The 27,385-nt window shown below is 43.0% G+C and overlaps 1 protein-coding gene across 9 annotated transcripts; it reads left to right on the forward strand.

Annotated features, from left to right (window-relative positions):
• Nucleotides 1-1,388: 1,388 nt before the first annotated feature.
• LOC132959368 (ATP-dependent RNA helicase DDX3X-like) lies at nucleotides 1,389-27,294 on the forward strand. 9 transcript variants are annotated; one of them, XM_061032302.1, is made up of 20 exons: nucleotides 1,389-1,719; nucleotides 3,682-3,733; nucleotides 3,814-3,861; nucleotides 4,180-4,239; nucleotides 6,370-6,573; nucleotides 6,685-6,787; nucleotides 7,199-7,312; nucleotides 7,434-7,533; nucleotides 7,619-7,754; nucleotides 7,845-7,942; nucleotides 8,042-8,140; nucleotides 8,227-8,387; nucleotides 8,520-8,664; nucleotides 8,742-8,886; nucleotides 23,509-23,559; nucleotides 24,784-24,989; nucleotides 25,218-25,335; nucleotides 25,422-25,575; nucleotides 25,658-25,782; nucleotides 26,287-27,294. In XM_061032302.1, the coding sequence occupies exons 1-20, from the start codon at nucleotides 1,675-1,677 to the stop codon at nucleotides 26,364-26,366; spliced, it is 2,244 nt and encodes a 747-aa protein (XP_060888285.1). In that variant the 5' UTR covers nucleotides 1,389-1,674; the 3' UTR covers nucleotides 26,367-27,294. The 9 variants fall into 9 exon arrangements, with proteins under 9 accessions (XP_060888285.1, XP_060888287.1, XP_060888286.1 ...); XM_061032304.1 differs by having other exon boundaries at nucleotides 24,808-24,989; XM_061032303.1 differs by having other exon boundaries at nucleotides 4,183-4,239.
• Nucleotides 27,295-27,385: the final 91 nt, after the last annotated feature.

Genomic DNA, 27,385 nt, shown 5'->3' on the forward strand with positions numbered 1-27,385 from the left:
CTAATTCACACATACACACATACACACGCATACCCACACACAGACACACTGGGGTCTGAAACATGCAAACGTGTCTATACTCATTTATCACACTGACATTTAACCCATCACAGAGTCAGTGGAAAGTTACTGAGTGAAGTGGAAAGTTACAGAGACGCTCAGCTCACACAGTTAGACAGGTCGGATCAGTTCAGGTGTTTTTATTTTCTCTCTACGATCTCTCTGCAGATATGATGAAAGGTGAGCAGAGGACATCTTGTTATGTCAGGTCAGTCATGCTGCAGGCTCAGGTGAGCACACACACTTCATAGTCTAAAAGGTGTCCAACAAACATGGGTCTCTTTCCTAAATTCACCACCGTCTGCATAGAGAATGAGACAGGTGTGACCCCACAGCATCCTTAAAAAAACAAAGACAACCACCTGAAGGAGTCAAAAATAAAGTTATCTATAAAAGATATATATTAATAAACTCAAATTTTAGATCACTTTTCAAACAGGGGAGTTGAAACAGCTTCTTTAGGAAATACAGAAACAGGAGAATAAAATTAAAACAAGTGTGAAGAAAGGGGAAACTGTCGTTACTGATTTTTACCACAAGAGGGAGACCTTACTGCACACTCCCCCTGAACTAGTGCTGAGCTCCCAGTAGGGTTCAGGTTGAGGGAGGTGTAAATCATGTAACGCAACACTCCTCTACAGTCTGTAAATATTAAAGTATTAATGGTGCTCCAAATGTTCCCTGTCTGATTAAATATATAATTTTTCTGATCTTATTTTCATTAATAAAACTAAATAATTCATCCAAATTTGTTAATTTAAAACTTAGAATCCAGTTTAAAAATATTTTCATCTTTTTCAGAAGTGTAACATTCCTCTGGTTACTCTTACACTTCCTATTTCTATGTTGTTTTTGTTTACTTTGTTGTTTACGTGGTGATTAAGATGAAGACATCAGTCTCTCTTATACAAGCGGTGATATCGCGATAGCTGGATAGCTAACGTTTTTGGTTGCGTTTGTGAAGTTAGCTGGTGTTGGTGAGCAACATACCGGAAGTATGTAAATGGCCATATTTTATAAACCCGCTTGATTAAAGGGTTAGCTTTTTGTCTTTATTTTGACTTTATTTGTATTTATTAACTTAGAGATTGTGATAGTAGAATAATAATCATTATAATGATACAAATTTAAAACATTGTGAACATATAAAACGTTTTTTTACGAGATGTATTTGATCAGACGGAATTGGAAATAGTTTCTATGTTTTCAGAAACAATAAAAATATGTGCAGTTTGACTCATTCCGATATTCAGGATTTTTTGTGATCGTAGACTGTAAATATTGGTTGAGATAGACTTTTATTTTGCCGTAACCGGATGTTTTGATGTATTGGTGATGTGTTCGTGTGGCTCGTGACAGCTGAAGATCGAGCCGACATCAGCCGAGTTTACACGAAGCCAGCAGCCTTGCAGTTAAAACCATAGACTGGTTAAAACAGGAATAAAGCGTCACGCTGCATTCACCCGAGTTCCGTTAAGTTCCGTTAACCGTTAATTTAACAAACTAACGGTCATCTGACGTCACCACGGTAACGGCCCCGCGCAGAGCTAACATCACTGGTGAACAAAGAGCTCCTTCTTCAACGACATCATTTTTCCTCCGTACTCTCTCGTTATGAGTCATGTGGCCGTCGAACATCTCCACGGTCTCGAGCAGCAGGTGAGCCTTACGTCACGTTTTTGTGTGTTGTTGCTGCGTCAGCTGAGGAGAGTTGTTATAACGTTAGCTCACCGGCTAGCTTAGCGCTAACGGGACGCTATCCTGCTAGCTAGCGGTGGTGCGCTTGTGTGCTGCGTTCATGTGCTCCTCGGAGTCTTGGAGCCTGAGAGATGTTGATGTGACGTCGGTGTGCTCAGGTGTGCTCAGGTTTTTTTTGGTGGGAACAATATGGACGCTTTGAATTAAATTAACTTTTAACTGAGAGTTTATTTAGGTCACTGTTTATTTACGGTAACCAATAGTTACAGCGGGATGTTACAAAGACTGAATGTGATTCTTGTTCCGTAATTCATTTACTCAGCTATACTTGTGATGACGTAATTTCTTTTAACTCCGTAATTTAGTTACCAACATGTTCTCACATAGTCCCGAGAGGTTCCGAGTTGTCCCGAGTTTAAGAGCGTTCACGTGAACTCCCACAGTTCCTGATTTATCCGATTATTCTGACGGCACGTGAAGGCAGCGTGATGGTACACTGGCCTGCAGATGAGCGTGGAGACATGTTAGCATCTTTAGCTTCACAATATGACAATATAACCTGTCTGTGCAGCATCAGGTGCACTTTAAATATCACATTATGAAACCTGTGTGTTCAGCTTTAAATATCACATTATAAAACCTCTGCGCAGAATCAGATGCACTTTAATAGCTCAAAGTATTCCAGTAAAAATGAATGAAGAGCTCGTGTTATAGTGTACACATCAGAATCAGAAATACTTTATTAATCCCAGAGGAAAATTCGATGGTTACAGTTGCTCCAAAATATACAACAACAACAATAATAATAATAATAATAACATGGTAACAGTAGAGTACTGTATGTACTCTGATGATAGGGTTAGGTATCTGGTGATAATGGTGATGGTTGTGGTGATGATGATGGTGGTTGTGATGGTGATGATGATGATGATGGTGGTTGTGATGGTGATGATGGTGGTGGTGGTGGTGGTGGTGATGATGATGATAAGTATCAATCTAATTGATACCTGTTTGTTACCACTACAACACAAAAAGAAGTCCTAGGCTGTGTCCAAAATCACTCCCTATTCACCATATAGTGCACAATATAGTGGACACGCCATTTTCTAGTGCTGTCTGAATTCTGAAAAAGTGAGTGTGGTCATACCCTATAGTCAACTCAATGTAGCGTTTGACTCGTAATGATGATGACAGACGAGAGACCAGAGTCTGTGACCATTTAAATGACCTTTTGTCCGATATATATTTCATTATATCTCAAATTCAATATTTTCGATGTATTTATTATTTGTAAATGTTTAGTGAACAATTTAAGTTATCACTGAAGTTCATGCCATTATTTACCGTTATTATTGATCCTCTGCTGTTGTTAAGTTGCACGTTTTAGTTGTGCGACAACAATGACAACGCTGTCAGCGGTCGGCGAGTAGTGTCCGAAGTGTTTTTGAATTTTGCTGAGTGAGTGCACGATATTGTCCACTACATTAAACTCAGTGTATAGTGAGTAGGGAATGAGTGAGTGATTTCGGACACAGCCTTAGACACCCAATATTGGGTTATTGTAATGATCAAAGACTGTGTGCAAACGCTTGCACACCGGTTGAATTGCACAAATGTCAACGTTCCTCCTCTCTTCTTAACCGTGTCCTTCGTCTCCCTCACACCTGTGAAGAAACCCTAACCCTTTAGAACCCACCATTCAAATAACAGATTGTATCATTACAAACACACCTGCTGTGTTTAAGATGTTTCACACTCTCATGTTCAGACCTGAAACTATCAAACTGTACGTTACATCACTTTGAATCTTCTGATGACCCCAGGTGTTTCAGTCTCTTATTGACTGATTATCAATAAGATACTGAGGTAAGACACTACAGCTGTTCACTGTTATATATCCTCACTGTGTGTTTGTTTGTGCAGTTGGCTGTCCTGGACTTGAGTGCAGCGGACGCTTCAGGTGGAGGAATAAACCGTAAGTAGACTGAATGTTGTCTCATGGACATACACACACAAACACACAGACACACATGACATGTGTCTCTCTGTCTGCAGGCCGATACATTCCTCCACACTTGAGGAACAGCGACCCATCTAAAAATGGTGTGTAGCTAAAGTCTAAAGCTGTCCTGTGGAGTTTTCTGTCTTTTACAAGAGCAGAGTTAGCCGACAGTCATGATCGGGTTTCATTTAGCTTTATTTACATCATTCATTTAGTTTATTTATTGACGTTCATGTTGGCGGGTGAGAGCATCTTCGTTCAGGTCTCTGCACACGCTGCCTGGTAGAGGCTCACCTGCATGATGTGCTCGCTGTGCATGATCGAAATAGAGAGGAGACATGACTTCCTAAAACTCCACAGGGTATCTTTATCACCTGTACCTGTGCACGTAAAACTCTGAAACATGTCTACCTGTCCAGTAGGAAACGCCTTCGCTGCAGGACGACAGGGCGGATACACCATCGCCCCCACCCCCACCTGTAAGTTAATTTAAACACACCTGTAATTTCATATAAACACACCTGCACGTTTCTAGTTTACATAACTGACTGGTGCCATCGGGCTTCATTGATACATAAAGCTGAGTATCATCTGCATAACAATTAAACTGTATGGAGTGTTTCCTCATAATATTTCCCAGAGGAAGCATATATAATGTAAAGAGAATCGGTCCAAGCACTGAACCTTGTGGCACCCCATGGCTAACTTTGGTGTGCATAGAGGACTTATCATTAACATGTAGAAACTGAGATCGATCTGATAAGTAGGATTCAAACCAACTTAAAGCAGTCCCTGTAATTCCAAGTAAATGTTCTAGTCTGTATAACAGGATTTGATGGTCAATGGTGTCAAAAGCAGCGCTAAGATCTAACAAGACAAGCACAGACAGAAGTCCCCTGTCTGAGGCTAGAAGTAGATCGTTTGTAACTTTAACTAGTGCAGTGCTATGGTGGACTCTAAATCCTGACTGAAACTCCTCAAATAAACTGTTGTCATGGAGAAAGTCACACAGCTGATTAGCTACCACTTTCTCCCTGCCGAGGGCTAAAGGAATAGAAGGCTCAATGGAGCTAGGACTCTCTGTCAGCCTGGCTACAGTGCTGAAAAGGTATCTAGGATTGCTTTTGTTTTCCTCGATTAGAGAGGAGTAGTAGGCAGCTCGAGGGTGACGTAGAGCCTTTATATATTTATTATGACTATCCTGCCAAAATAAACACACCTTTAAGTTCATATAAACACACCTGTAAGTTAACATAAACACACCTGTGAGTTAACATAAACACACCTGTGAGTTAACATACACACCTGTGAGTTAACATACACACCTGTAAATTAACATAAACACACCTGTGAGTTAACATAAAGACACCTGTAAGTTCATATAAACACACCTGTGAGTTAACATAAACACACGTGAGTCAACATAAACACACGTGAGTCAACATAAACACACATGTGAGTCAACACAAACACACCTGAGTTAACACAAACACACCTGTGAGTTAACATACACACACCTGTGAGTTAACATAAACACACCTGTGAGTTAACATAAACACACCTGTGAGTAAATATAAACACACCTCTGAGTTAACATAAACACCCGTGAGTAAACATAAACACACCTGTAAGTTCATGTGAACATAAACACACCTGTGAGTTAACATACACACACCTGTGAGTAAATATAAACACACCTGTGAGTTAACATACACACCTGTGAGTTAACATAAACACACCTGTGAGTTAACATAAACACACCTGTGAGTTAACATACACACCTGTGAGTTAACATACACACCTGTAAATTAACATAAACACACCTGTGAGTTAACATAAAGACACCTGTAAGTTCATATAAACACACCTGTGAGTTAACATAAATACACATGTGAGTCAACATAAACACACGTGAGTCAACATAAACACACATGTGAGTCAACACAAACACACCTGTGAGTTAACACAAACACACCTGTGAGTTAACATACACACACCTGTGAGTTAACATAAACACACCTGTGAGTAAACATACACACCTGTGAGTTAACATAAACACACCTGTGAGTTAACATACACACACCTGTGAGTAAATATAAACACACCTGTGAGTTAACATACACACCTGTGAGTTAACATACACACCTGTGAGTTAACATAAACACACCTGTAAGTTAACATACACACCTGTAAATTAACATAAACACACCTGTGAGTTAACATAAAGACACCTGTAAGTTCATATAAACACACCTGTGAGTTAACATAAACACACATGTGAGTCAACATAAACACACGTGAGTCAACACAAACACACCTGTGAGTCAACACAAACACACCTGTGAGTTAACATACACACCTGTGAGTTAACATAAACACACCTCTGAGTAAATATAAACACACCTCTGAGTTAACATAAACACCCGTGAGTAAACATAAGCACACCTGTAAGTTCATGTAAACATAAACACACCTGTGAGTTAACATACACACACCTGTGAGTAAATATAAACACACCTGTGAGTTAACATACACACCTGTGAGTTAACATACACACACCTGTGAGTAAACATACACACACCTGTAAGTCTCATCCCATTGTTTGGCAGACGGCTGGGACGGCGGCCGAAACAACTTTGTGAATGGTTACCATGACAACTGCATGATGGCTGGGAACTCGTTCAGCCGTGGCCCGCCTCGCATGGAGCGGGGCCGTGGCAGCATCGGAGGAGGCTTCCGTGGCAACAGGGGCGGAGCCTTCAACCCCATCAATGCAGCACAGCCAATGGGCTTCACAGCGTACGAGAACAAAGGTCGGAAACAATTACAAATGTAATTAAAATGTATGAAAGGTTTATTTAAACGCATGGATGCAGCATTTCCATACCTTTTGATGATTAGTGTGTGTGTGTGTTCGTTCACAGATGCAGGTGGATGGAACACCAACAAGGACGCTTACAACAGCTTTAGCAACAACAGAGGGAAATCAGCTTTTTATAACGACAGAGGAAACACCAACAGAGGGAGGTGAGCTGTGTTTGTGTGTCTGTGTGTGTTGTGAGAGAGAGAGAGAGAGAGCGTGTGTGTGTGTGTGTGTGTGTGTGTGTGTGTGTGTGTGTGTGTGTGTGTGTGTGTGTGTGTGTGTGTGTGTGTGTGTGTGTGTGTGTGTGTGTGTGTGTGTGTGTGTGTGTGTGTGTGTGTGTGTGTGTGTGTGTGTGTGTGTGTGTGTGTGTGTGTGTGAGAGAAAGCTGTGAGTGTGTGTGTGTTGTGAGAGAGCTGTGTGTGTGTGTGTGAGAGAAAGCTGTGAGTGTGTGTGTGTTGTGAGAGAGCTGTGTGTGTGAGCTGTGAGTGAATGACTTAAAGAAAAAAATGTTTTCTACTACTAGGAAAAATGATGTGATTTGTAGAAGTTACAAACGTGTGTGTGTGTGTACTCAGGTTCGATCACGGGGGGTTTGGAGGAGGAGGAGGGGGAAACAGTCGCTGGGTGGAGGAGGTCAGAGATGAAGGAGACTGGTCCAAACCGACTCCACGAAACGAACGGCTCGAACAGTAAGTTACAAAGGTTTTAATGGTTATACTGGTCTCAATTGTGTCACTGGTTTTGATGGTGTCACAGGTCTTTGTTTTCTGATGGTTAACATGTTTATCTTCTTCCTCTTCCTCTACGCAGCGAGCTGTTCTCTGGCAGCAATACCGGCATCAACTTCGAGAAATATGACGACATTCCTGTGGAGGCAACGGGACACAACTGTCCTCACCATATCGAGAGTGTGAGATGAATATATTTCTATTGAATCACTGTTAAGTTCATATCTCTATATTTCATCAGTGTTAGATTCATATACTTCTATTCAGTTCCAGGATGTGGACATGGGGGAAATCATCATGGGGAACATCGCTCTGACTCGTTACACCAGACCTACACCGGTTCAGAAATATGCCATTCCTATCGTCAAATCAAAGAGAGACCTGATGGCTTGCGCTCAGACAGGTGCGTGCTTCACCTGCACCTGGTTTCCATGACAACACACAGGCAGTTATTAAAGGAGAGTCATTAGTAAGTTTGTGTCTTACTCTGAAGGTTCTGGAAAGACTGCAGCATTCCTGCTTCCTATTCTGAGTCAGATCTACACCCACGGACCAGGAGAGGCTCTGAACGCAGCCAAGACCTCGGGACAGGTTAGGGCTCAGGTGTACACTCACCTTTATGAAACTATAATTAGCTGCATTAATTAGATAGTTGATGTTGTTTTTTATTGATGATGTTTTATGTTACAGGAGAACGGGAAGTTTGGGCGTCGTAAACAGTTCCCTATCTCACTGGTGCTCGCTCCGACCAGAGAGCTCGCTCTGCAGATCTACGACGAGGCCAGGAAGGTAAACACACACACACACACACACACACTCACATACTAACTCACACGATACTATTTAAACACTGAGTGATGTTTCTCTGTGTGTAGTTCTCGTACCGGTCCAGAGTGCGTCCCTGTGTCGTGTATGGAGGAGCAGATATAGGGCAGCAGATCAGAGAGCTAGAGCGAGGCTGCCACTTGCTGGTGGCCACGCCGGGACGCCTGGTGGACATGATGGAGAGGGGGAAGATAGGACTGGACTACTGCAAGTGAGAGACACACACACACACACACACACACACACACACACACACACACACACACACACACATACAGATTGAGCAGGATCCAACAAAGTAAAGGTTTTGAATCTCTTGTTGATTTCGTGTGTTTCTCTGAAGTTACCTGGTCCTGGACGAGGCAGACCGGATGTTGGACATGGGCTTTGAACCTCAGATCAGACGTATCGTAGAGCAAGACACCATGCCACATAAAGGCAGCAGACAGACCATGATGTTCAGTGCTACCTTCCCTAAAGAGATCCAGGTACACACATGTTCAACATGTTGATGGAACATTGAAACGTTCACGTCACAGTACACTCCGAATGTCTCCCTCCTCAGATCCTGGCCCGAGACTTTCTGGAGGACTACATCTTCCTGGCCGTGGGCCGAGTGGGCTCCACCTCGGAGAACATCACTCAGAAGGTGGTGTGGGTGGAGGAGAGTGACAAGAGGTCCTTCCTGCTCGACCTGCTCAGTGCTACAGGTAGGAGAGAGAGAGACACGCCAGCGTGTGTGTGTGTGAGTGTGTGTGTGTGTGTGTGTGTGTGTGTGTGTGTGTGTGTGTGTGTGTGTGTGTGAGATGTCAGTTTGTCATGAGACGTCAATTTGTCATGACACCAGAATATTAACTTTGATATGATTGTAGTTAAAAAATCTAACATAATGATACCTGTTTGTAACCACGGCAACAACACCTTACACACAATGATGGGTCATTTATTTTCATTACTTAAAAATTAATAATCATTAATAATGTTTCTGCCTCTCTCGCTCTCTCGCTCTCTCTCTCTCTCTCTCTCTCTCTTTCTCTTTCTCTTTCTCTCTCTGGCATTAGTTTCTGGTTAAGAATATCTTTAAAAAGCTTCTGTCCTTGTTGACAGTATAAATGATTAAAGTAACAAGGTGTATGTTTTTGTTTGCCGGGAAAGGTTTTATAAGCTGTGGTATCAAATTGAATCAGGATATGTAAACCTCTGACACTCGTCGTTTGACGTTGTGATGTCGCTGGTTGTTTTGAAGACTCTGACACTCGTAATTTGTTGTTGAGGTGTCGGTGGTTTCATTGAAGACTCTGACACTCGTAGCTTGACGTTGTGGTGTCGGTGGTTTCATTGAAGACTCTAACGCTCGTAGTTTGTCGTTGTGGTGTCGGTGGTTGTTTTGAAGCCTCTGACACTCGTAGTTTGACGTTGTGGTGTCGGTTTCATTGAAGACTCTTGACACTCGTAGTTTGACGTTGTGGTGTCGGTGGTTGTTTTGAAGTCTCTAACGCTCGTAGTTTGTTGTTTTGAAGACTCTGACACTCGTAGTTTGACGTTGTATTGAAGACTCTGACACTCGTAGTTTGACGTTGTGGTGTCGGTGTTTGTTTTGAAGCCTCTGACACTCGTAGTTTGATGTTGTATTGAAGACTCTGACACTCGTAGTTTGACGTAGTGGTGTCGGTGGTTGTTTTGAAGCCTCTGACACTCGTAGTTTGACGTTGTGGTGTCGGTGTTTTTTTTTTTAAGACTCTGCCACTCGTAGTTTGACGTTGTTTTGAAGACTCTGACACTCGTAGTTTGACGTTGTATTGAAGACTCTGACACTCGTAGTTTGGCGTTGTGGTGTCGGTGGTTTCATTGAAGACTCTGACACTCGTAGTTTGGCGTTGTATTGAAGACTCTGACACTCGTAGTTTGTTGTTGTGGTGTCGGTGGTTTCATTGAAGACTCTGACACTCCTAGTTTGTCGTTGTGGTGTCGGTGGTTGTATTGAAGACTCTGACACTCATAGTTTGTCGTTGTGGTGTTGGTGGTTGTATTGAAGCCTCTGACACTCGTAGTTTGACGTTGTGGTGTCGGTTTCATTGAAGACTCTTGACACTCGTAGTTTGACGTTGTGGTGTCGGTGGTTGTTTTGAAGTCTCTAACACTCGTAGTTTGTTGTTTTGAAGACTCTGACACTCGTAGTTTGACGTTGTGATGTTGGTGGTTGTTTTGAAGCCTCTGACACTCGTAGTTTGACGTTGTATTGAAGACTCTGACACTCGTAGATTGACGTTGTGGTGTCGGTGGTTGTTTTGAAGCCTCTGACACTCGTAGTTTGATGCTGTATTGAAGACTCTGACACTCGTAGTTTGACGTAGTGGTGTCGGTGGTTGTTTTGAAGCCTCTGACACTCGTAGTTTGACGTTGTGGTGTCGGTGTTTTTTTTTTTTAAGACTCTGCCACTCGTAGTTTGACGTTGTTTTGAAGACTCTGACACTCGTAGTTTGACGTTGTATTGAAGACTCTGACACTCGTAGTTTGGCGTTGTGGTGTCGGTGGTTTCATTGAAGACTCTGACACTCGTAGTTTGGCGTTGTATTGAAGACTCTGACACTCGTAGTTTGTCGTTGTGGTGTCGGTGGTTGTATTGAAGACTCTGAAACTCGTAGTTTGACGTTGTATTGAAGACTCTGACACTCGTAGTTTGATGTTGTGGTGTCGGTGGTTGTTTTGAAGCCTCTGACACTCGTAGTTTGATGTTGTATTGAAGACTCTGACACTCGTAGTTTGACGTAGTGGTGTCGGTGGTTGTTTTGAAGCCTCTGACACTCGTAGTTTGACGTTGTGGTGTCTGTGTTTTTTTTTTAAGACTCTGCCACTCGTAGTTTGACGTTGTTTTGAAGACTCTGACACTCGTAGTTTGACGTTGTATTGAAGACTCTGACACTCGTGGTTTGGCGTTGTGGTGTCGGTGGTTTCATTGAAGACTCTGACACTCCTAGTTTGGCGTTGTATTGAAGACTCTGACACTCGTAGTTTGTTGTTGTGGTGTCGGTGGTTTCATTGAAGACTCTGACACTCCTAGTTTGTCGTTGTGGTGTCGGTGGTTGTATTGAAGACTCTGACACTCGTAGTTTGTCGTTGTGGTGTCGGTGGTTGTATTGAAGACTCTGAAACTCGTAGTTTGACGTTGTGATGTCAGTGGTTGTTTTGAAGACTGCCACTCATAGCTTGACGTTGTGGTGTCGGTGGTTGTTTTGAAGCCTCTGCCACTCGTAGTTTGGCGTTGTGGTGTCGGTGGTTTCATTGAAGACTCTGACACTCGTAGTTTGTCATTGTATTGAAGACTCTGACACTCGTAGTTTGGCGTTGTGGTGTCGGTGGTTTCATTGAAGACTCTGACACTCGTAGTTTGTCATTGTATTGAAGACTCTGACACTCGTAGTTTGTTGTTGTGGTGTCGGTGGTTTCATTGAAGACTCTGACACTCGTAGTTTGTCGTTGTGGTGTCGGTGGTTGTATTGAAGAATCTGACACTCGTAGTTTGACGTTGTGGTGTCGGTGGTTGTTTTGAAGACTCTGACACTCGTCGTTTGACGTTGTGGTGTCGGTGGTTGTTTTGAAGACTCTGACACTCGTAGTTTGTCGTGATGTCGGTGGTTGTTTTGAAGAATCTGACACTCGTAATTTGTCGTTGTGATGTTGGTGGTTGTTTTGAAGAATCTGACACTTGTAATTTGTCGTTGTGATGTCGGTGGTTGTTTTGAAGCCTCTGCCACTCGTAGTTTGACGTTGTTTTGAAGACTCTGACACTCGTAGTTTGACATTGTATTGAAGACTCTGACACTCGTAGTTTGGCGTTGTGGTGTCGGTGGTTTCATTGAAGACTCTGACACTCGTAGTTTGGCGTTGTATTGAAGACTCTGACACTCGTAGTTTGTTGTTGTGGTGTCGGTGGTTTCATTGAAGACTCTGACACTCCTAGTTTGTCGTTGTGGTGTCGGTGGTTGTATTGAAGACTCTGACACTCGTAGTTTGACGTTGTGATGTTGGTGGTTGTTTTGAAGCCTCTGATACTCGTAGTTTGACGTTGTATTGAAGACTCTGACACTCGTAGATTGACGTTGTGATGTTGGTGGTTGTTTTGAAGCCTCTGATACTCGTAGTTTGACGTTGTATTGAAGACTCTGACACTCGTAGATTGACGTAGTGGTGTCGGTGGTTGTTTTGAAGCCTCTGACACTCGTAGTTTGACGTTGTGGTGTCGGTAGTTTTTTTTTTAAGACTCTGCCACTCGTAGTTTGACGTTGTATTGAAGACTCTGACACTCGTAGTTTGGCGTTGTGGTGTCGGTGGTTTCATTGAAGACTCTGACACTCGTAGTTTGGCGTTGTATTGAAGACTCTGACACTCGTAGTTTGTTGTTGTGGTGTCGGTGGTTTCATTGAAGACTCTGACACTCGTAGTTTGTCGTTGTGGTGTCGGTGGTTGTATTGAAGACTCTGAAACTCGTAGTTTGACGTTGTATTGAAGACTCTGACACTCGTAGTTTGATGTTGTGGTGTCGGTGGTTGTTTTGAAGCCTCTGACACTCGTAGTTTGATGTTGTATTGAAGACTCTGACACTCGTAGTTTGACGTAGTGGTGTCGGTGGTTGTTTTGAAGCCTCTGACACTCGTAGTTTGACGTTGTGGTGTCTGTGTTTTTTTTTTAAGACTCTGCCACTCGTAGTTTGACGTTGTTTTGAAGACTCTGACACTCGTAGTTTGGCGTTGTGGTGTCGGTGGTTTCATTGAAGACTCTGACACTCCTAGTTTGGCGTTGTATTGAAGACTCTGACACTCGTAGTTTGTTGTTGTGGTGTCGGTGGTTTCATTGAAGACTCTGACACTCCTAGTTTGTCGTTGTGGTGTCGGTGGTTGTATTGAAGACTCTGAAACTCGTAGTTTGTCGTTGTGGTGTCGGTGGTTGTATTGAAGACTCTGAAACTCGTAGTTTGACGTTGTGATGTCAGTGGTTGTTTTGAAGACTGCCACTCATTGCTTAACGTTGTGGTGTCGGTGGTTGTTTTGAAGCCTCTGCCACTCGTAGTTTGACGTTGTATTGAAGACTCTGACACTCGTAGTTTGGCGTTGTGGTGTCGGTGGTTTCATTGAAGACTCTGACACTCGTAGTTTGTCGTTGTATTGAAGACTCTGACACTCGTAGTTTGTTGTGGTGTCGGTGGTTTCATTGAAGACTCTGACACTCGTAGTTTGTCGTTGTGGTGTCGGTGGTTGTATTGAAGAATCTGACACTCGTAGTTTGACGTTGTGGTGTCTGTGGTTGTTTTGAAGACTCTGACACTCGTCGTTTGACGTCGTGGTGTCGGTGGTTGTTTTGAAGACTCTGACACTCGTAGTTTGTCGTTGTGATGTCGGTGGTTGTTTTGAAGAATCTGACACTCGTAATTTGTCGTTGTGATGTTGGTGGTTGTTTTGAAGAATCTGACACTTGTAATTTGTCGTTGTGATGTCGGTGGTTGTTTTGAAGCCTCTGACACTCGTAGTTTGACGTTGTGGTGTCGGTGGGTTTTTTTTAAGACTCTGCCACTCGTAGTTTGACGTTGTTTTGAAGACTGACACTCGTAGTTTGACATTGTATTGAAGACTCTGACACTCGTAGTTTGGCGTTGTGGTGTCGGTGGTTTCATTGAAGACTCTGACACTCGTAGTTTGGCGTTGTATTGAAGACTCTGACACTCGTAGTTTGTTGTTGTGGTGTCGGTGGTTTCATTGAAGACTCTGACACTCCTAGTTTGTCGTTGTGGTGTCGGTGGTTGTATTGAAGACTCTGACACTCGTAGTTTGACGTTGTGGTGTCGATGGTTGTATTGAAGCCTCTGACACTCATAGTTTGACGTTGTGGTGTCGGTGGTTGTTTTGAAGTCTCTAACGCTCGTAGTTTGTTGTTTTGAAGACTCTGACACTCGTAGTTTGACTTTGTGATGTTGGTGGTTGTTTTGAAGCCTCTGACACTCGTAGTTTGATGTTGTATTGAAGACTCTGACACTCGTAGTTTGACGTTGTGGTGTCGGTGGTTTTTTTTTTTAAGACTCTGCCACTCGTAGTTTGACGTTGTATTGAAGACTCTGACACTCGTAGTTTGACGTTGTATTGAAGACTCTGACACTCGTAGTTTGTTGTTGTGGTGTCGGTGGTTTCATTGAAGACTCTGACACTCGTAGTTTGGCGTTGTATTGAAGACTCTGACACTCGTAGTTTGTTGTTGTGGTGTCGGTGTTTTCATTGAAGACTCTGACACTCCTAGTTTGTCGTTGTGGTGTCGGTGGTTGTATTGAAGACTCTGACACTCGTAGTTTGTCGTGATGTCGGTGGTTGTTTTGAAGAATCTGACACTCGTAATTTGTCGTTGTGATGTTGGTGGTTGTTTTGAAGAATCTGACACTTGTAATTTGTCGTTGTGATGTCGGTGGTTGTTTTGAAGCCTCTGCCACTCGTAGTTTGACGTTGTTTTGAAGACTCTGACACTCGTAGTTTGACATTTTATTGAAGACTCTGACACTCGTAGTTTGGCGTTGTGGTGTCGGTGGTTTCATTGAAGACTCTGACACTCGTAGTTTGGCGTTGTATTGAAGACTCTGACACTCGTAGTTTGTTGTTGTGGTGTCGGTGGTTTCATTGAAGACTCTGACACTCCTAGTTTGTCGTTGTGGTGTCGGTGGTTGTATTGAAGACTCTGACACTCGTAGTTTGACGTTGTGATGTTGGTGGTTGTTTTGAAGCCTCTGATACTCGTAGTTTGACGTTGTATTGAAGACTCTGACACTCGTAGATTGACGTTGTGGTGTCGGTGGTTGTTTTGAAGCCTCTGACACTCGTAGTTTGATGTTGTATTGAAGACTCTGACACTTGTAGTTTGACGTAGTGGTGTCGGTGGTTGTTTTGAAGCCTCTGCCACTCGTAGTTTGACGTTGTATTGAAGACTCTGACACTCGTAGTTTGGCGTTGTGGTGTCGGTGGTTTCATTGAAGACTCTGACACTCGTAGTTTGGCGTTGTATTGAAGACTCTGACACTCGTAGTTTGTTGTTGTGGTATCGGTGGTTGTATTGAAGAATCTGACACTCGTAGTTTGACGTTGTGGTTTCGGTGGTTGTTTTTAAGACTCTGACACTCGTAGTTTGACGTCGTGGTGTCGGTGGTTTCATTGAAGACTCTGACACTCGTAGTTTAACGTTGTAGTGTCGGTGGTTGTTTTGAAGTCTCTGACACTCGTAGTTGGTCGTTGTGGTGTCGGTGGTTGTTTTGAAGCCTCTGACACTCGTAGTTTGACGTTGTGGTGTCGGTGGTTGTTTTGAAGACTCTGACACTCGTAGTTTGTCGTTGTGATGTAGGTGGTTGTTTTGAAGAATCTGACACTTGTAATTTGTCGTTGTGATGTTGGTGGTTGTTTTGAAGAATCTGACACTCGTAATTTGTCGTTGTGATGTTGGTGGTTGTTTTGAAGAATCTGACACTCGTAATTTGTCGTTGTGATGTTGGTGGTTGTATTGAAGACTCTGAAACTCGTAGTTTGACGTTGTGATGTCAGTGGTTGTTTTGAAGACTGCCACTCATAGCTTGACGTTGTGGTGTCGGTGGTTGTTTTGAAGCCTCTGCCACTCGTAGTTTCACGTTGTTTTGAAGACTCTGACACTCGTAGTTTGACGTTGTATTGAAGACTCTTACACTCGTAGTTTGGCGTTGTGGTGTCGGTGGTTTCATTGAAGACTCTGACACTCGTAGTTTGTCGTTGTATTGAAGACTCTGACACTCGTAGTTTGTCGTTGTGGTATCGGTGGTTGTATTGAAGAATCTGACACTCGTAGTTTGACGTTGTGGTGTCGGTGGTTTCATTGAAGACTCTGACACTCGTAGTTTAACGTTGTAGTGTCGGTGGTTGTTTTGAAGTCTCTGACACTCGTAGTTTGTCGTTGTGGTGTCGGTGGTTGTATTGAAGACTCTGAAACTCGTAGTTTGACGTTGTATTGAAGACTCTGACACTCGTAGTTTGATGTTGTGGTGTCGGTGGTTGTTTTGAAGCCTCTGACACTCGTAGTTTGATGTTGTATTGAAGACTCTGACACTCGTAGTTTGACGTAGTGGTGTCGGTGGTTGTTTTGAAGCCTCTGACACTCGTAGTTTGACGTTGTGGTGTCGGTGTTTTTTTTTTAAGACTCTGCCACTCGTAGTTTGACGTTGTTTTGAAGACTCTGACACTCGTAGTTTGACGTTGTATTGAAGACTCTGACACTCGTAGTTTGGCGTTGTGGTGTCGGTGGTTTCATTGAAGACTCTGACACTCGTAGTTTGGCGTTGTATTGAAGACTCTGACACTCGTAGTTTGTTGTTGTGGTGTCGGTGGTTTCATTGAAGACTCTGACACTCCTAGTTTGTCGTTGTGGTGTCGGTGGTTGTATTGAAGACTCTGACACTCGTAGTTTGTCGTTGTGGTGTCGGTGGTTGTATTGAAGACTCTGAAACTCGTAGTTTGACGTTGTGATGTCAGTGGTTGTTTTGAAGACTGCCACTCATTGCTTAACGTTGTGGTGTCGGTGGTTGTTTTGAAGCCTCTGCCACTCGTAGTTTGACGTTGTATTGAAGACTCTGACACTCGTAGTTTGGCGTTGTGGTGTCGGTGGTTTCATTGAAGACTCTGACACTCGTAGTTTGTCGTTGTATTGAAGACTCTGACACTCGTAGTTTGTCGTTGTGATGTTGGTGGTTGTTTTGAAGAATCTGACACTTGTAATTTGTCGTTGTGATGTCGGTGGTTGTTTTGAAGCCTCTGACACTCGTAGTTTGACGTTGTGGTGTCGGTGGGTTTTTTTTAAGACTCTGCCACTCGTAGTTTGACGTTGTTTTGAAGACTCTGACACTCGTAGTTTGACATTGTATTGAAGACTCTGACACTCTTAGTTTGGCGTTGTGGTGTCGGTGGTTTCATTGAAGGCTCTGACACTCGTAGTTTGGCGTTGTATTGAAGACTCTGACACTCGTAGTTTGTTGTTGTGGTGTCGGTGGTTTCATTGAAGACTCTGACACTCGTAGTTTGTCGTTGTGGTGTCGGTGGTTGTATTGACGACTCTGACACTCGTAGTTTGACGTTGTGGTGTCGATGGTTGTATTGAAGCCTCTGACACTCATAGTTTGACGTTGTGGTGTCAGTGGTTGTTTTGAAGACTGCCACTCATAGCTTGACGTTGTGGTGTTGGTGGTTGTTTTGAAGCCTCTGCCACTCGTAGTTTAACGTTGTTTTGAAGACTCTGACACTCGTAGTTTGACGTTGTATTGAAGACTCTTACACTCGTAGTTTGGCGTTGTGGTGTCGGTGGTTTCATTGAAGACTCTGACACTCGTAGTTTGTCGTTGTATTGAAGACTCTGACACTCGTAGTTTGTCGTTGTGGTATCGGTGGTTGTATTGAAGAATCTGACACTCGTAGTTTGACGTTGTGGTTTCGGTGGTTGTTTTTAAGACTCTGACACTCGTAGTTTGACGTCGTGGTGTCGGTGGTTTCATTGAAGACTCTGACACTCGTAGTTTAACGTTGTAGTGTCGGTGGTTGTTTTGAAGTCTCTGACACTCGTAGTTGGTCGTTGTGGTGTCGGTGGTTGTTTTGAAGCCTCTGACACTCGTAGTTTGACGTTGTGGTGTCGGTGGTTGTTTTGAAGACTCTGACACTCGTAGTTTGTCGTTGTGATGTAGGTGGTTGTTTTGAAGAATCTGACACTTGTAATTTGTCGTTGTGATGTTGGTGGTTGTTTTGAAGAATCTGACACTCGTAATTTGTCGTTGTGATGTTGGTGGTTGTTTTGAAGAATCTGACACTCGTAATTTGTCGTTGTGATGTTGGTGGTTGTATTGAAGACTCTGAAACTCGTAGTTTGACGTTGTGATGTCAGTGGTTGTTTTGAAGACTGCCACTCATAGCTTGACGTTGTGGTGTCGGTGGTTGTTTTGAAGCCTCTGCCACTCGTAGTTTCACGTTGTTTTGAAGACTCTGACACTCGTAGTTTGACGTTGTATTGAAGACTCTTACACTCGTAGTTTGGCGTTGTGGTGTCGGTGGTTTCATTGAAGACTCTGACACTCGTAGTTTGTCGTTGTATTGAAGACTCTGACACTCGTAGTTTGTCGTTGTGGTATCGGTGGTTGTATTGAAGAATCTGACACTCGTAGTTTGACGTTGTGGTGTCGGTGGTTTCATTGAAGACTCTGACACTCGTAGTTTAACGTTGTAGTGTCGGTGGTTGTTTTGAAGTCTCTGACACTCGTAGTTTGTCGTTGTGGTGTCGGTGGTTGTATTGAAGACTCTGAAACTCGTAGTTTGACGTTGTATTGAAGACTCTGACACTCGTAGTTTGATGTTGTGGTGTCGGTGGTTGTTTTGAAGCCTCTGACACTCGTAGTTTGATGTTGTATTGAAGACTCTGACACTCGTAGTTTGACGTAGTGGTGTCGGTGGTTGTTTTGAAGCCTCTGACACTCGTAGTTTGACGTTGTGGTGTCGGTGTTTTTTTTTTAAGACTCTGCCACTCGTAGTTTGACGTTGTTTTGAAGACTCTGACACTCGTAGTTTGACGTTGTATTGAAGACTCTGACACTCGTAGTTTGGCGTTGTGGTGTCGGTGGTTTCATTGAAGACTCTGACACTCGTAGTTTGGCGTTGTATTGAAGACTCTGACACTCGTAGTTTGTTGTTGTGGTGTCGGTGGTTTCATTGAAGACTCTGACACTCCTAGTTTGTCGTTGTGGTGTCGGTGGTTGTATTGAAGACTCTGACACTCGTAGTTTGTCGTTGTGGTGTCGGTGGTTGTATTGAAGACTCTGAAACTCGTAGTTTGACGTTGTGATGTCAGTGGTTGTTTTGAAGACTGCCACTCATTGCTTAACGTTGTGGTGTCGGTGGTTGTTTTGAAGCCTCTGCCACTCGTAGTTTGACGTTGTATTGAAGACTCTGACACTCGTAGTTTGGCGTTGTGGTGTCGGTGGTTTCATTGAAGACTCTGACACTCGTAGTTTGTCGTTGTATTGAAGACTCTGACACTCGTAGTTTGTCGTTGTGATGTTGGTGGTTGTTTTGAAGAATCTGACACTTGTAATTTGTCGTTGTGATGTCGGTGGTTGTTTTGAAGCCTCTGACACTCGTAGTTTGACGTTGTGGTGTCGGTGGGTTTTTTTTAAGACTCTGCCACTCGTAGTTTGACGTTGTTTTGAAGACTCTGACACTCGTAGTTTGACATTGTATTGAAGACTCTGACACTCTTAGTTTGGCGTTGTGGTGTCGGTGGTTTCATTGAAGGCTCTGACACTCGTAGTTTGGCGTTGTATTGAAGACTCTGACACTCGTAGTTTGTTGTTGTGGTGTCGGTGGTTTCATTGAAGACTCTGACACTCGTAGTTTGTCGTTGTGGTGTCGGTGGTTGTATTGACGACTCTGACACTCGTAGTTTGACGTTGTGGTGTCGATGGTTGTATTGAAGCCTCTGACACTCATAGTTTGACGTTGTGGTGTCGGTGGTTGTTTTGAAGTCTCTAACGCTCGTAGTTTGTTGTTTTGAAGACTCTGACACTCGTAGTTTGACTTTGTGATGTTGGTGGTTGTTTTGAAGCCTCTGACACTCGTAGTTTGATGTTGTATTGAAGACTCTGACACTCGTAGTTTGACGTTGTGGTGTCGGTGTTCTTTTTTTTTAAGACTCTGCCACTCGTAGTTTGACGTTGTATTGAAGACTCTGACACTCGTAGTTTGACGTTGTATTGAAGACTCTGACACTCGTAGTTTGTTGTTGTGGTGTCGGTGGTTTCATTGAAGACTCTGACACTCGTAGTTTGGCGTTGTATTGAAGACTCTGACACTCGTAGTTTGTTGTTGTGGTGTCGGTGTTTTCATTGAAGACTCTGACACTCCTAGTTTGTCGTTGTGGTGTCGGTGGTTGTATTGAAGACTCTGAAACTCGTAGTTTGACGTGATGTCAGTGGTTGTTTTGAAGACTGCCACTCATAGCTTGACGTTGTGGTGTCGGTGGTTGTTTTGAAGCCTCTGCCACTCGTAGTTTGACGTTGTATTGAAGACTCTGACACTCGTAGTTTGGCGTTGTGGTGTCGGTGGTTTTATTGAAGACTCTGACACTCGTAGTTTGTCGTTGTATTGAAGACTCTGACACTCGTAGTTTGTTGTTGTGGTGTCGGTGGTTTCATTGAAGACTCTGACACTCGTGGTTTGTCGTTGTGGTGTCGGTGGTTGTATTGAATAATCTGACACTCGTAGTTTGACGTTGTGGTGTCGGTGGTTGTTTTGAAGACTCTGACACTCGTAGTTTGACGTCGTGGTGTCGGTGGTTGTTTTGAAGACTCTGACACTCGTAGTTTGTCGTTGTGATGTCGGTGGTTGTTTTGAAGACTCTGAAACTCGTAGTTTGACGTTGTGATGTCAGTGGTTGTTTTGAAGACTGCCACTCATAGCTTGACGTTGTGGTGTTGGTGGTTGTTTTGAAGCCTCTGCCACTCGTAGTTTAACGTTGTTTTGAAGACTCTGACACTCGTAGTTTGACGTTGTATTGAAGACTCTTACACTCGTAGTTTGGCGTTGTGGTGTCGGTGGTTTCATTGAAGACTCTGACACTCGTAGTTTGTCGTTGTATTGAAGACTCTGACACTCGTAGTTTGTCGTTGTGGTATCGGTGGTTGTATTGAAGAATCTGACACTCGTAGTTTGACGTTGTGGTGTCGGTGGTTGTTTTGAAGACTCTGACACTCGTAGTTTGTCGTTGTGGTGTCGGTGGTTGTTTTGAAGCCTCTGACACTCGTAGTTTGACGTTGTGGTGTCGGTGGTTGTTTTGAAGACTCTGACACTCGTAGTTTGTCGTTGTGATGTAGGTGGTTGTTTTGAAGAATCTGACACTCGTAATTTGTCGTTGTGATGTTGGTGGTTGTTTTGAAGAATCTGACACTCGTAATTTGTCGTTGTGATGTTGGTGGTTGTTTTGATGACTCTTACACTCGTAGTTTGACGTTGTGGTGTCGGTGGTTGTTTTGAAGCCTCTGACACTCGTAGTTTGACATTGTGATGTCGGTGGTTTCATTGAAGACTCTGACACTCGTAGTTTAACGTTGTAGTGTCGGTGGTTGTTTTGAAGTCTCTGACACTCGTAGTTTGTCGTTGTGGTGTCGGTGGTTGTTTTGAAGCCTCTGACACTCGTAGTTTGACGTTGTGGTGTCGGTTTCATTGAAGACTCTGACACTCGTAGTTTGACGTTGTGGTGTCGGTGGTTGTTTTGAAGCCTCTGCCACTCTTAGTTTGACGTTGTGGTGTCAGTTTCACTGAATACTCTGACACTCGTAGTTTGACGTTGTGGTGTCGGTGGTTGTTTTGAAGTCTCTGACATCCGTAGTTTGACGTTGTGGTGTCGGTGGTTGTTTTGAAGCCTCTTCCACTCGTAGTTTGACGTTGTGGTGTCGGTGGTTGTTTTGAAGTCTCTGCCACTCGTAGTTTGAAGTTGTGGTGTCGGTGGTTGTTTTGAAGACTCTGACACTCGTAGTTTGACGTGTGGTGTCGGTGGTTGTTTTTAAATCTCTGCCACTCGTAGTTTGACGTTGTGGTGTCGGTGGTTGTTTTGAAGACTCTGACAGTCGTAGTTTGACGTTGTGGTGTCAGTTTCATTGAAGACTCTGACACTCGTAGTTTGTCGTTGTGGTGTCGGTGGTTGTTTTGAAGCCTGTCATACTCGTAGTTTGTCGTTGTGGTGTCGGTGGTTGTATTGAAGACTCTGACACTCGTAGTTTGACGTTGTGGTGTCGGTGGTTGTTTGGAAGACTCTGACACTCGTAGTTTGACGTTGTGATGTCACTGGTTGTATTGAAGACTCTGACACTCGTAGTTTGACGTTGTGGTGTCAGTGGTTGTTTTGAAGACTCTGACTCTCGTAGTTTGTCATTGTATTGAAGACTCTGACACTTGTAGTTTCACGTTGTGGTGTCGGTGGTTGTATTGAAAACTCTGACAATCGTAGTCTGTCTCTGTGGTGTCGGTGGTTGTATTGAAGCCTCTGACACACGTAGTTTGACATTGTGGTGTCGGTGGTTGTATTGAAGTCTCTGACACTCGTAGTTTGTGTCGATGTCGGTGGTTGTTTTGAAGACTTTGACACTCGTAGTTTGTGGTTGTGGTGTCGGTGGTTGTTTTGAAGACTCTGACACTCGTAGTTTGTGGTTGTGGTGTCGGTGGTTGTTTTGAAGTCTCTGCCACTCGTAATTTGACGTTGTGGTGTCGGTGGTTGTTTTGAAGACTTTGACACTTGTAGTTTGTTGTTGTGATGTCGATGGTTGTTTTGAAGTCTCTGACACTTGTAGTCTGATGTTGTGATGTCGGTGGTTGTTTTGAAGTCTCTGACACTCGTAGTTTGACGTTGTATTGAAGACTCTGACACTTGTAGTTTGACATTGTGGTGTCGGTGGTTGTTTTGAAGACTTTGACTCTCGAAGTTTGTCGTTGTATTGAAGACTCTGACACTCGTAGTTTGACTATATGGTGTCGGTGGTTGTTTGGAAGACTCTAACACTCGTAGTTTGTCGTTGTATTGAAGACTCTGACCCTCGTAGTTTGACGTTGTGGTTGTTTTGAAGCCTCTGCCACTCGTAGTTTGACGTTGTATTGAAGACTCTGACACTCGTAGTTTGTTGTTGTGGTGTCGGTGGTTTCATTGAAGACTCTGACACTCGTAGTTTGACGTTGTGATGTCGGTGGTTGTATTGAAGCCTCTGACACTCGTAGTTTGACGTTGTGGTGTCGGTGGTTGTTTTGAATACTGGCACTCGTAGTTTGTCGTTGTGGTGTCAGTGGTTGTTTTGAAGACTCTGACACTCGTAGTTTGTCGTTGTATTGAAGACTCTGACACTCGTAGTTTGTCGTTGTATTGAAGACTCTGACACTCGTAGTTTGTCGTTGTTTTGAAGACTCTTTCATTCGTAGTTTGTCGTTGTCTTGAATACTCTGACACTCGTAGTTTGTTGTTGTTTTGAAGTCTCTGACACCCGTAGTTTGTCGTTGTTTTGAAGACTGACACTCGTAGTTTAATGTTGTGGTGTCGGTTGTATTGAATACTCTGACACTCGTAGTTTGTTGTTGTATTGAAGACTCTGACACTCGTAGTTTTACGTTATTATGAAATCACTTTGTGGATTTAAATACTTGACCTATGCTTGTGTGTGATTGAGGTTATTCAGCTGGAAGAACTGTAATTCAGGGTTCATAAAACCATGGTTCTGTTCGTGACCTCTGTTTGACTTTGTGGTGTTGGTGATTTTATCAAAGTTATCCCCAGCGAGGTTCAGGAAAGTTCTGCGGACAACGTAGAGAAGCCGGGTAAGCCTCCACATCAAATTGATGTAATATTTCTTCTGCCTGCTGTGTAACTCAGGATGATTTTTTTCAGTTATTTTGTGTTTTATTTTGTTGTTCACAGTCTGGATGTGTTCGGCTGACATCACACCTGCCTGCTCTGTTCTTATATTTGATGTTTTTATGATTTTTTTCTGTTGGCCTGACTCTGATTCAGTGTGTTTGTAGATTCATAACTGATAATCAGGATTTTTATGATTTAATGTCTGCCCATCACAGCTGCTGTTTCTGATTATTTTCTGATTTCTTACTAATGTTTCTGCACTCTTAAAGGGATACTTCACCCATTTTCATTTTCATTTCAGCTGTGTATCATTAGACACCTGGTAGAATCTTTGAATGGTCGTGCATCCCGCCCTCATTTTCCCCTGAGATGGCAAATCTTTGTCATTCTTGTCTGCAAAAGGAGCCTCCGATGAAGCATGCGATTTTGCGTCATCGGAGGCTGCTGTGGTTAGAGGGAGTGAAACTTAATCTCTAGTTCCTCGTGTTTTCTACCCGCCCTTGGTGGGAGTTTTTGTCTTTCATCCACATGAGCCAAAAAGACACTTTCTGCCTTTTCTCGGTCACGAAAGCGCCAACTTCAATATTTATTTCACATTTCTACTACATATATGACCCAATGTCAATACAGATTCATGTTTCAGCCAGTGAAGTATCCCTTTAAGTTTGTGCAAACATGTTGTTGTTGTTGTTAGCTAAAGTGCATGATAGCTCTGTGTATCATACTAACACACACACTACACTCACAACATTAATCATCAGTCAGTTCAAATCAACCCGCTGCAAACACACACACACACACACACACACACACAAACACAGAAGCTGTAACAGTGTGTTCATGAAATGTTTAATTACATGAACAGTTTCTCTCGGGATCAATTAAGTATCTATCATATCGTACAGCATAGCACTCTTTAAACATCAGCTTTGATTGACACGCCTTACACTTCCTGTATCCCAGTCAAACAGGAAACACAAGGACTGAAAACTCTATATAAGCCCGCCCCTTTTCTCTCTGCACCATTCATTATCCAGAACTGTAACCGAAAGAGATGAGCTCTGTGCTCAGGGTAACTTTATTTAAACACAAATAAAGAAGAATTAGAGACTTTATCCGTCATTAAAGTCAAATCTCTGCAGGGGCACTCAGACTCAGCCCGTCACCTGTAACTCTGACCTCAGGTGGGTTTTCTGTCGCTCCCTCAGGTAAGGACTCTCTCACTCTGGTGTTTGTGGAAACCAAGAAAGGTGCTGACGCCCTGGAGGACTTCCTGTACCGAGAGGGTTACGCCTGCACCAGTATCCATGGCGATCGCTCCCAGAGAGACCGTGAGGAGGCACTGAGTCAGTTCAGATCAGGAAAATGTCCCATCCTCGTCGCCACAGCGGTCAGTCACTAATACATGACTACTGACTTAAATCTATACATACACACCTTACATATACAGGCTTAAAGGTGAGGGTGTTCAGGTACAGAACATAACTACGTTACATTTAATAATCTGTGATTTACCTCATTTACTTATTTCACTATTTTGTTTTTTGTTTGCACATTTTAAAGAAAGATATATTTCATCTGTGTGTGTTTCTTTTTGTGTGTTTTTATCCGTGTTCAGGTAGCGGCTCGAGGTCTGGACATCTCTAACGTCAAACACGTGATCAACTTCGACCTGCCCAGTGACATCGAGGAATACGTCCATCGAATCGGACGAACGGGACGAGTTGGAAACCTGGGTAACAGACATGTCATAAAATCATTGTATAAATTATAATAATAATCATTTAATAGAATCATTCTAACATTTATTCACAACACGAAGGCCTGGCCACGTCTTTCTTTAACGATAAAAACGGGAACATCACCAAGGACCTGCTAGACATCCTGGTGGAGGCCAAACAGGAAGTGCCCTCGTGGCTGGAGAGTTTGGCTTATGAGCACCAACATAAGAGCAGCAACAGGGGGCGCTCTAAGAGGTAAACACTGACAGTATATATCAGTCATATTTAAAGGTTTAACCCTGTACTCTGGTTTATTTAATATTCATTTTGTCTTCAGGTTCTCTGGTGGGTTTGGAGCTCGTGATTACCGTCAGACGGCTGCAGGTGGAAACGCCGGAGGGTTCGGAGGACGAGGAGGTCGGAACCAGGCCGGACACGGAGGAAACCGAGGCTTCGGAGGAGGTGGGTGTCTGAGCGATCATCTGGAGGGTGACTTAGTAATAAATATTAATGTTTGCACAGTGAAGATGAAACAGAGCTTCAGGTGACAGTCAAATACAATTCTCTAACATTCAATGTGTATGAACAGTTGATGCAGATGTGCTACAGGGATCAATATGAGGCCCACTGTTATTTCCATACATTGAAGGATTTTTTTCCCCTTTTTCATTTCACGTTTTAAACTCTATCATCAATGGTCCGTCAGAGAATACTCACATGATTCTAAACCAGCCTCAGTAACTCATTCAAATAATCAACTCTGTGTAATATATCTAAATATATTATAAATAAAGCCTAACTTAGTTTTTCATTGAGCCTGAAGGTCAGTACTTGGCCGAAGGTGTTCTGTTGAGTTCTTTCCAGTCAAACATCTTCAGAAGCGTTTCAGAGTCCTTCATTAAATAGATCAAACGGTTCTAGTTGAATATTTCTACAGTAAATATTTCTTGTGTTTCCTCGCTGCAGGTGGTTTCAGTAACTTCTACACCAGCGATGGATACGGAGGAAGCTACACACACTCGACAGTCGACTGGTGGGGAAACTAAACTCACCTGTCCAGGTCTCCTCTCCTCACCTCACCTGTCCTCCTCTCTGTCAGTGTCTCCTCCACATCAAGAGCTCACCTGCATGTTATTAAAGTATTTATAGAACCCTCCTTCATCTCTCTGTACAATCACACCTTTATTTCTTCATGGAAGTCTTTAAATATTTGATTCTGTTCACTCAGGCGATCATGTTAGACTCCCACTAACAGAAGCTTTTCTCTGATTGGTTAGTGTTTAAAGAGTAATAACCTGTCAAATTAAACTTCAGCTGTTCTTTAAGGTTCATTTTCAGATCAGCTGTGAAACAAATCCATTGTTTAACTCTGAGTTTTTGATCCTGTGAACGTCCCATCATCTTTGTAACGCACGGCCACGAGGAAAACTGCGGCCCAACACTTTTATAAATCGAACACAGAGACCAGACGTCCAAGCTGGGACACGTGTGAATATGATTTGAATTTAAGTACACAATCTGAGCGCAGAAACAGAAAAAGGTTTAGTTTGGTGATTTTAGAGACACTAAAGAAAAGATTGATGATGAACATGAAGCTAACAAACTAAACACACGTCATTATTTTCTGTGCCTTTAAGAATCTCAACTCTTTCTCTGTTTGTGTTTGTTACTATAACACCTTCAACTATCAGCCAACTGTGACTAGAAAAGTATTTACCGTCCTGTTTGAGTTCAAATGTGTTCTTATTTCTATCGGGAAGGAAACAAACTGGACCTGGACTAAATCAAACCTTGGCACAAAAAACCAAATCTAAACAAAAAGTGAGACCAAGAAAGTGAAAAGTTGTGAACTCAAGACGGATCCGATCGTCTTCAAAGAACATTTGACCACTGAAACCACAGATTACTGTGATACAAACAGGAAAGCCTTTGTAGAAGTGTATCAAATAAAAGACTCCCTGTGATCCAATAGAACAGCAGTGGTTTAATGCTTTTTGTGAACATGAGTTCTTTAAATAAACTTCCTTAATGTCACGTGACGGCTGTTTGAGCTCACTGTTGGTTT

This window comes from Labrus mixtus, chromosome 24 (genome assembly GCF_963584025.1).
Source record: "Labrus mixtus chromosome 24, fLabMix1.1, whole genome shotgun sequence".
In the NCBI taxonomy this organism is placed as follows: Eukaryota; Metazoa; Chordata; class Actinopteri; order Labriformes; family Labridae; genus Labrus; species Labrus mixtus.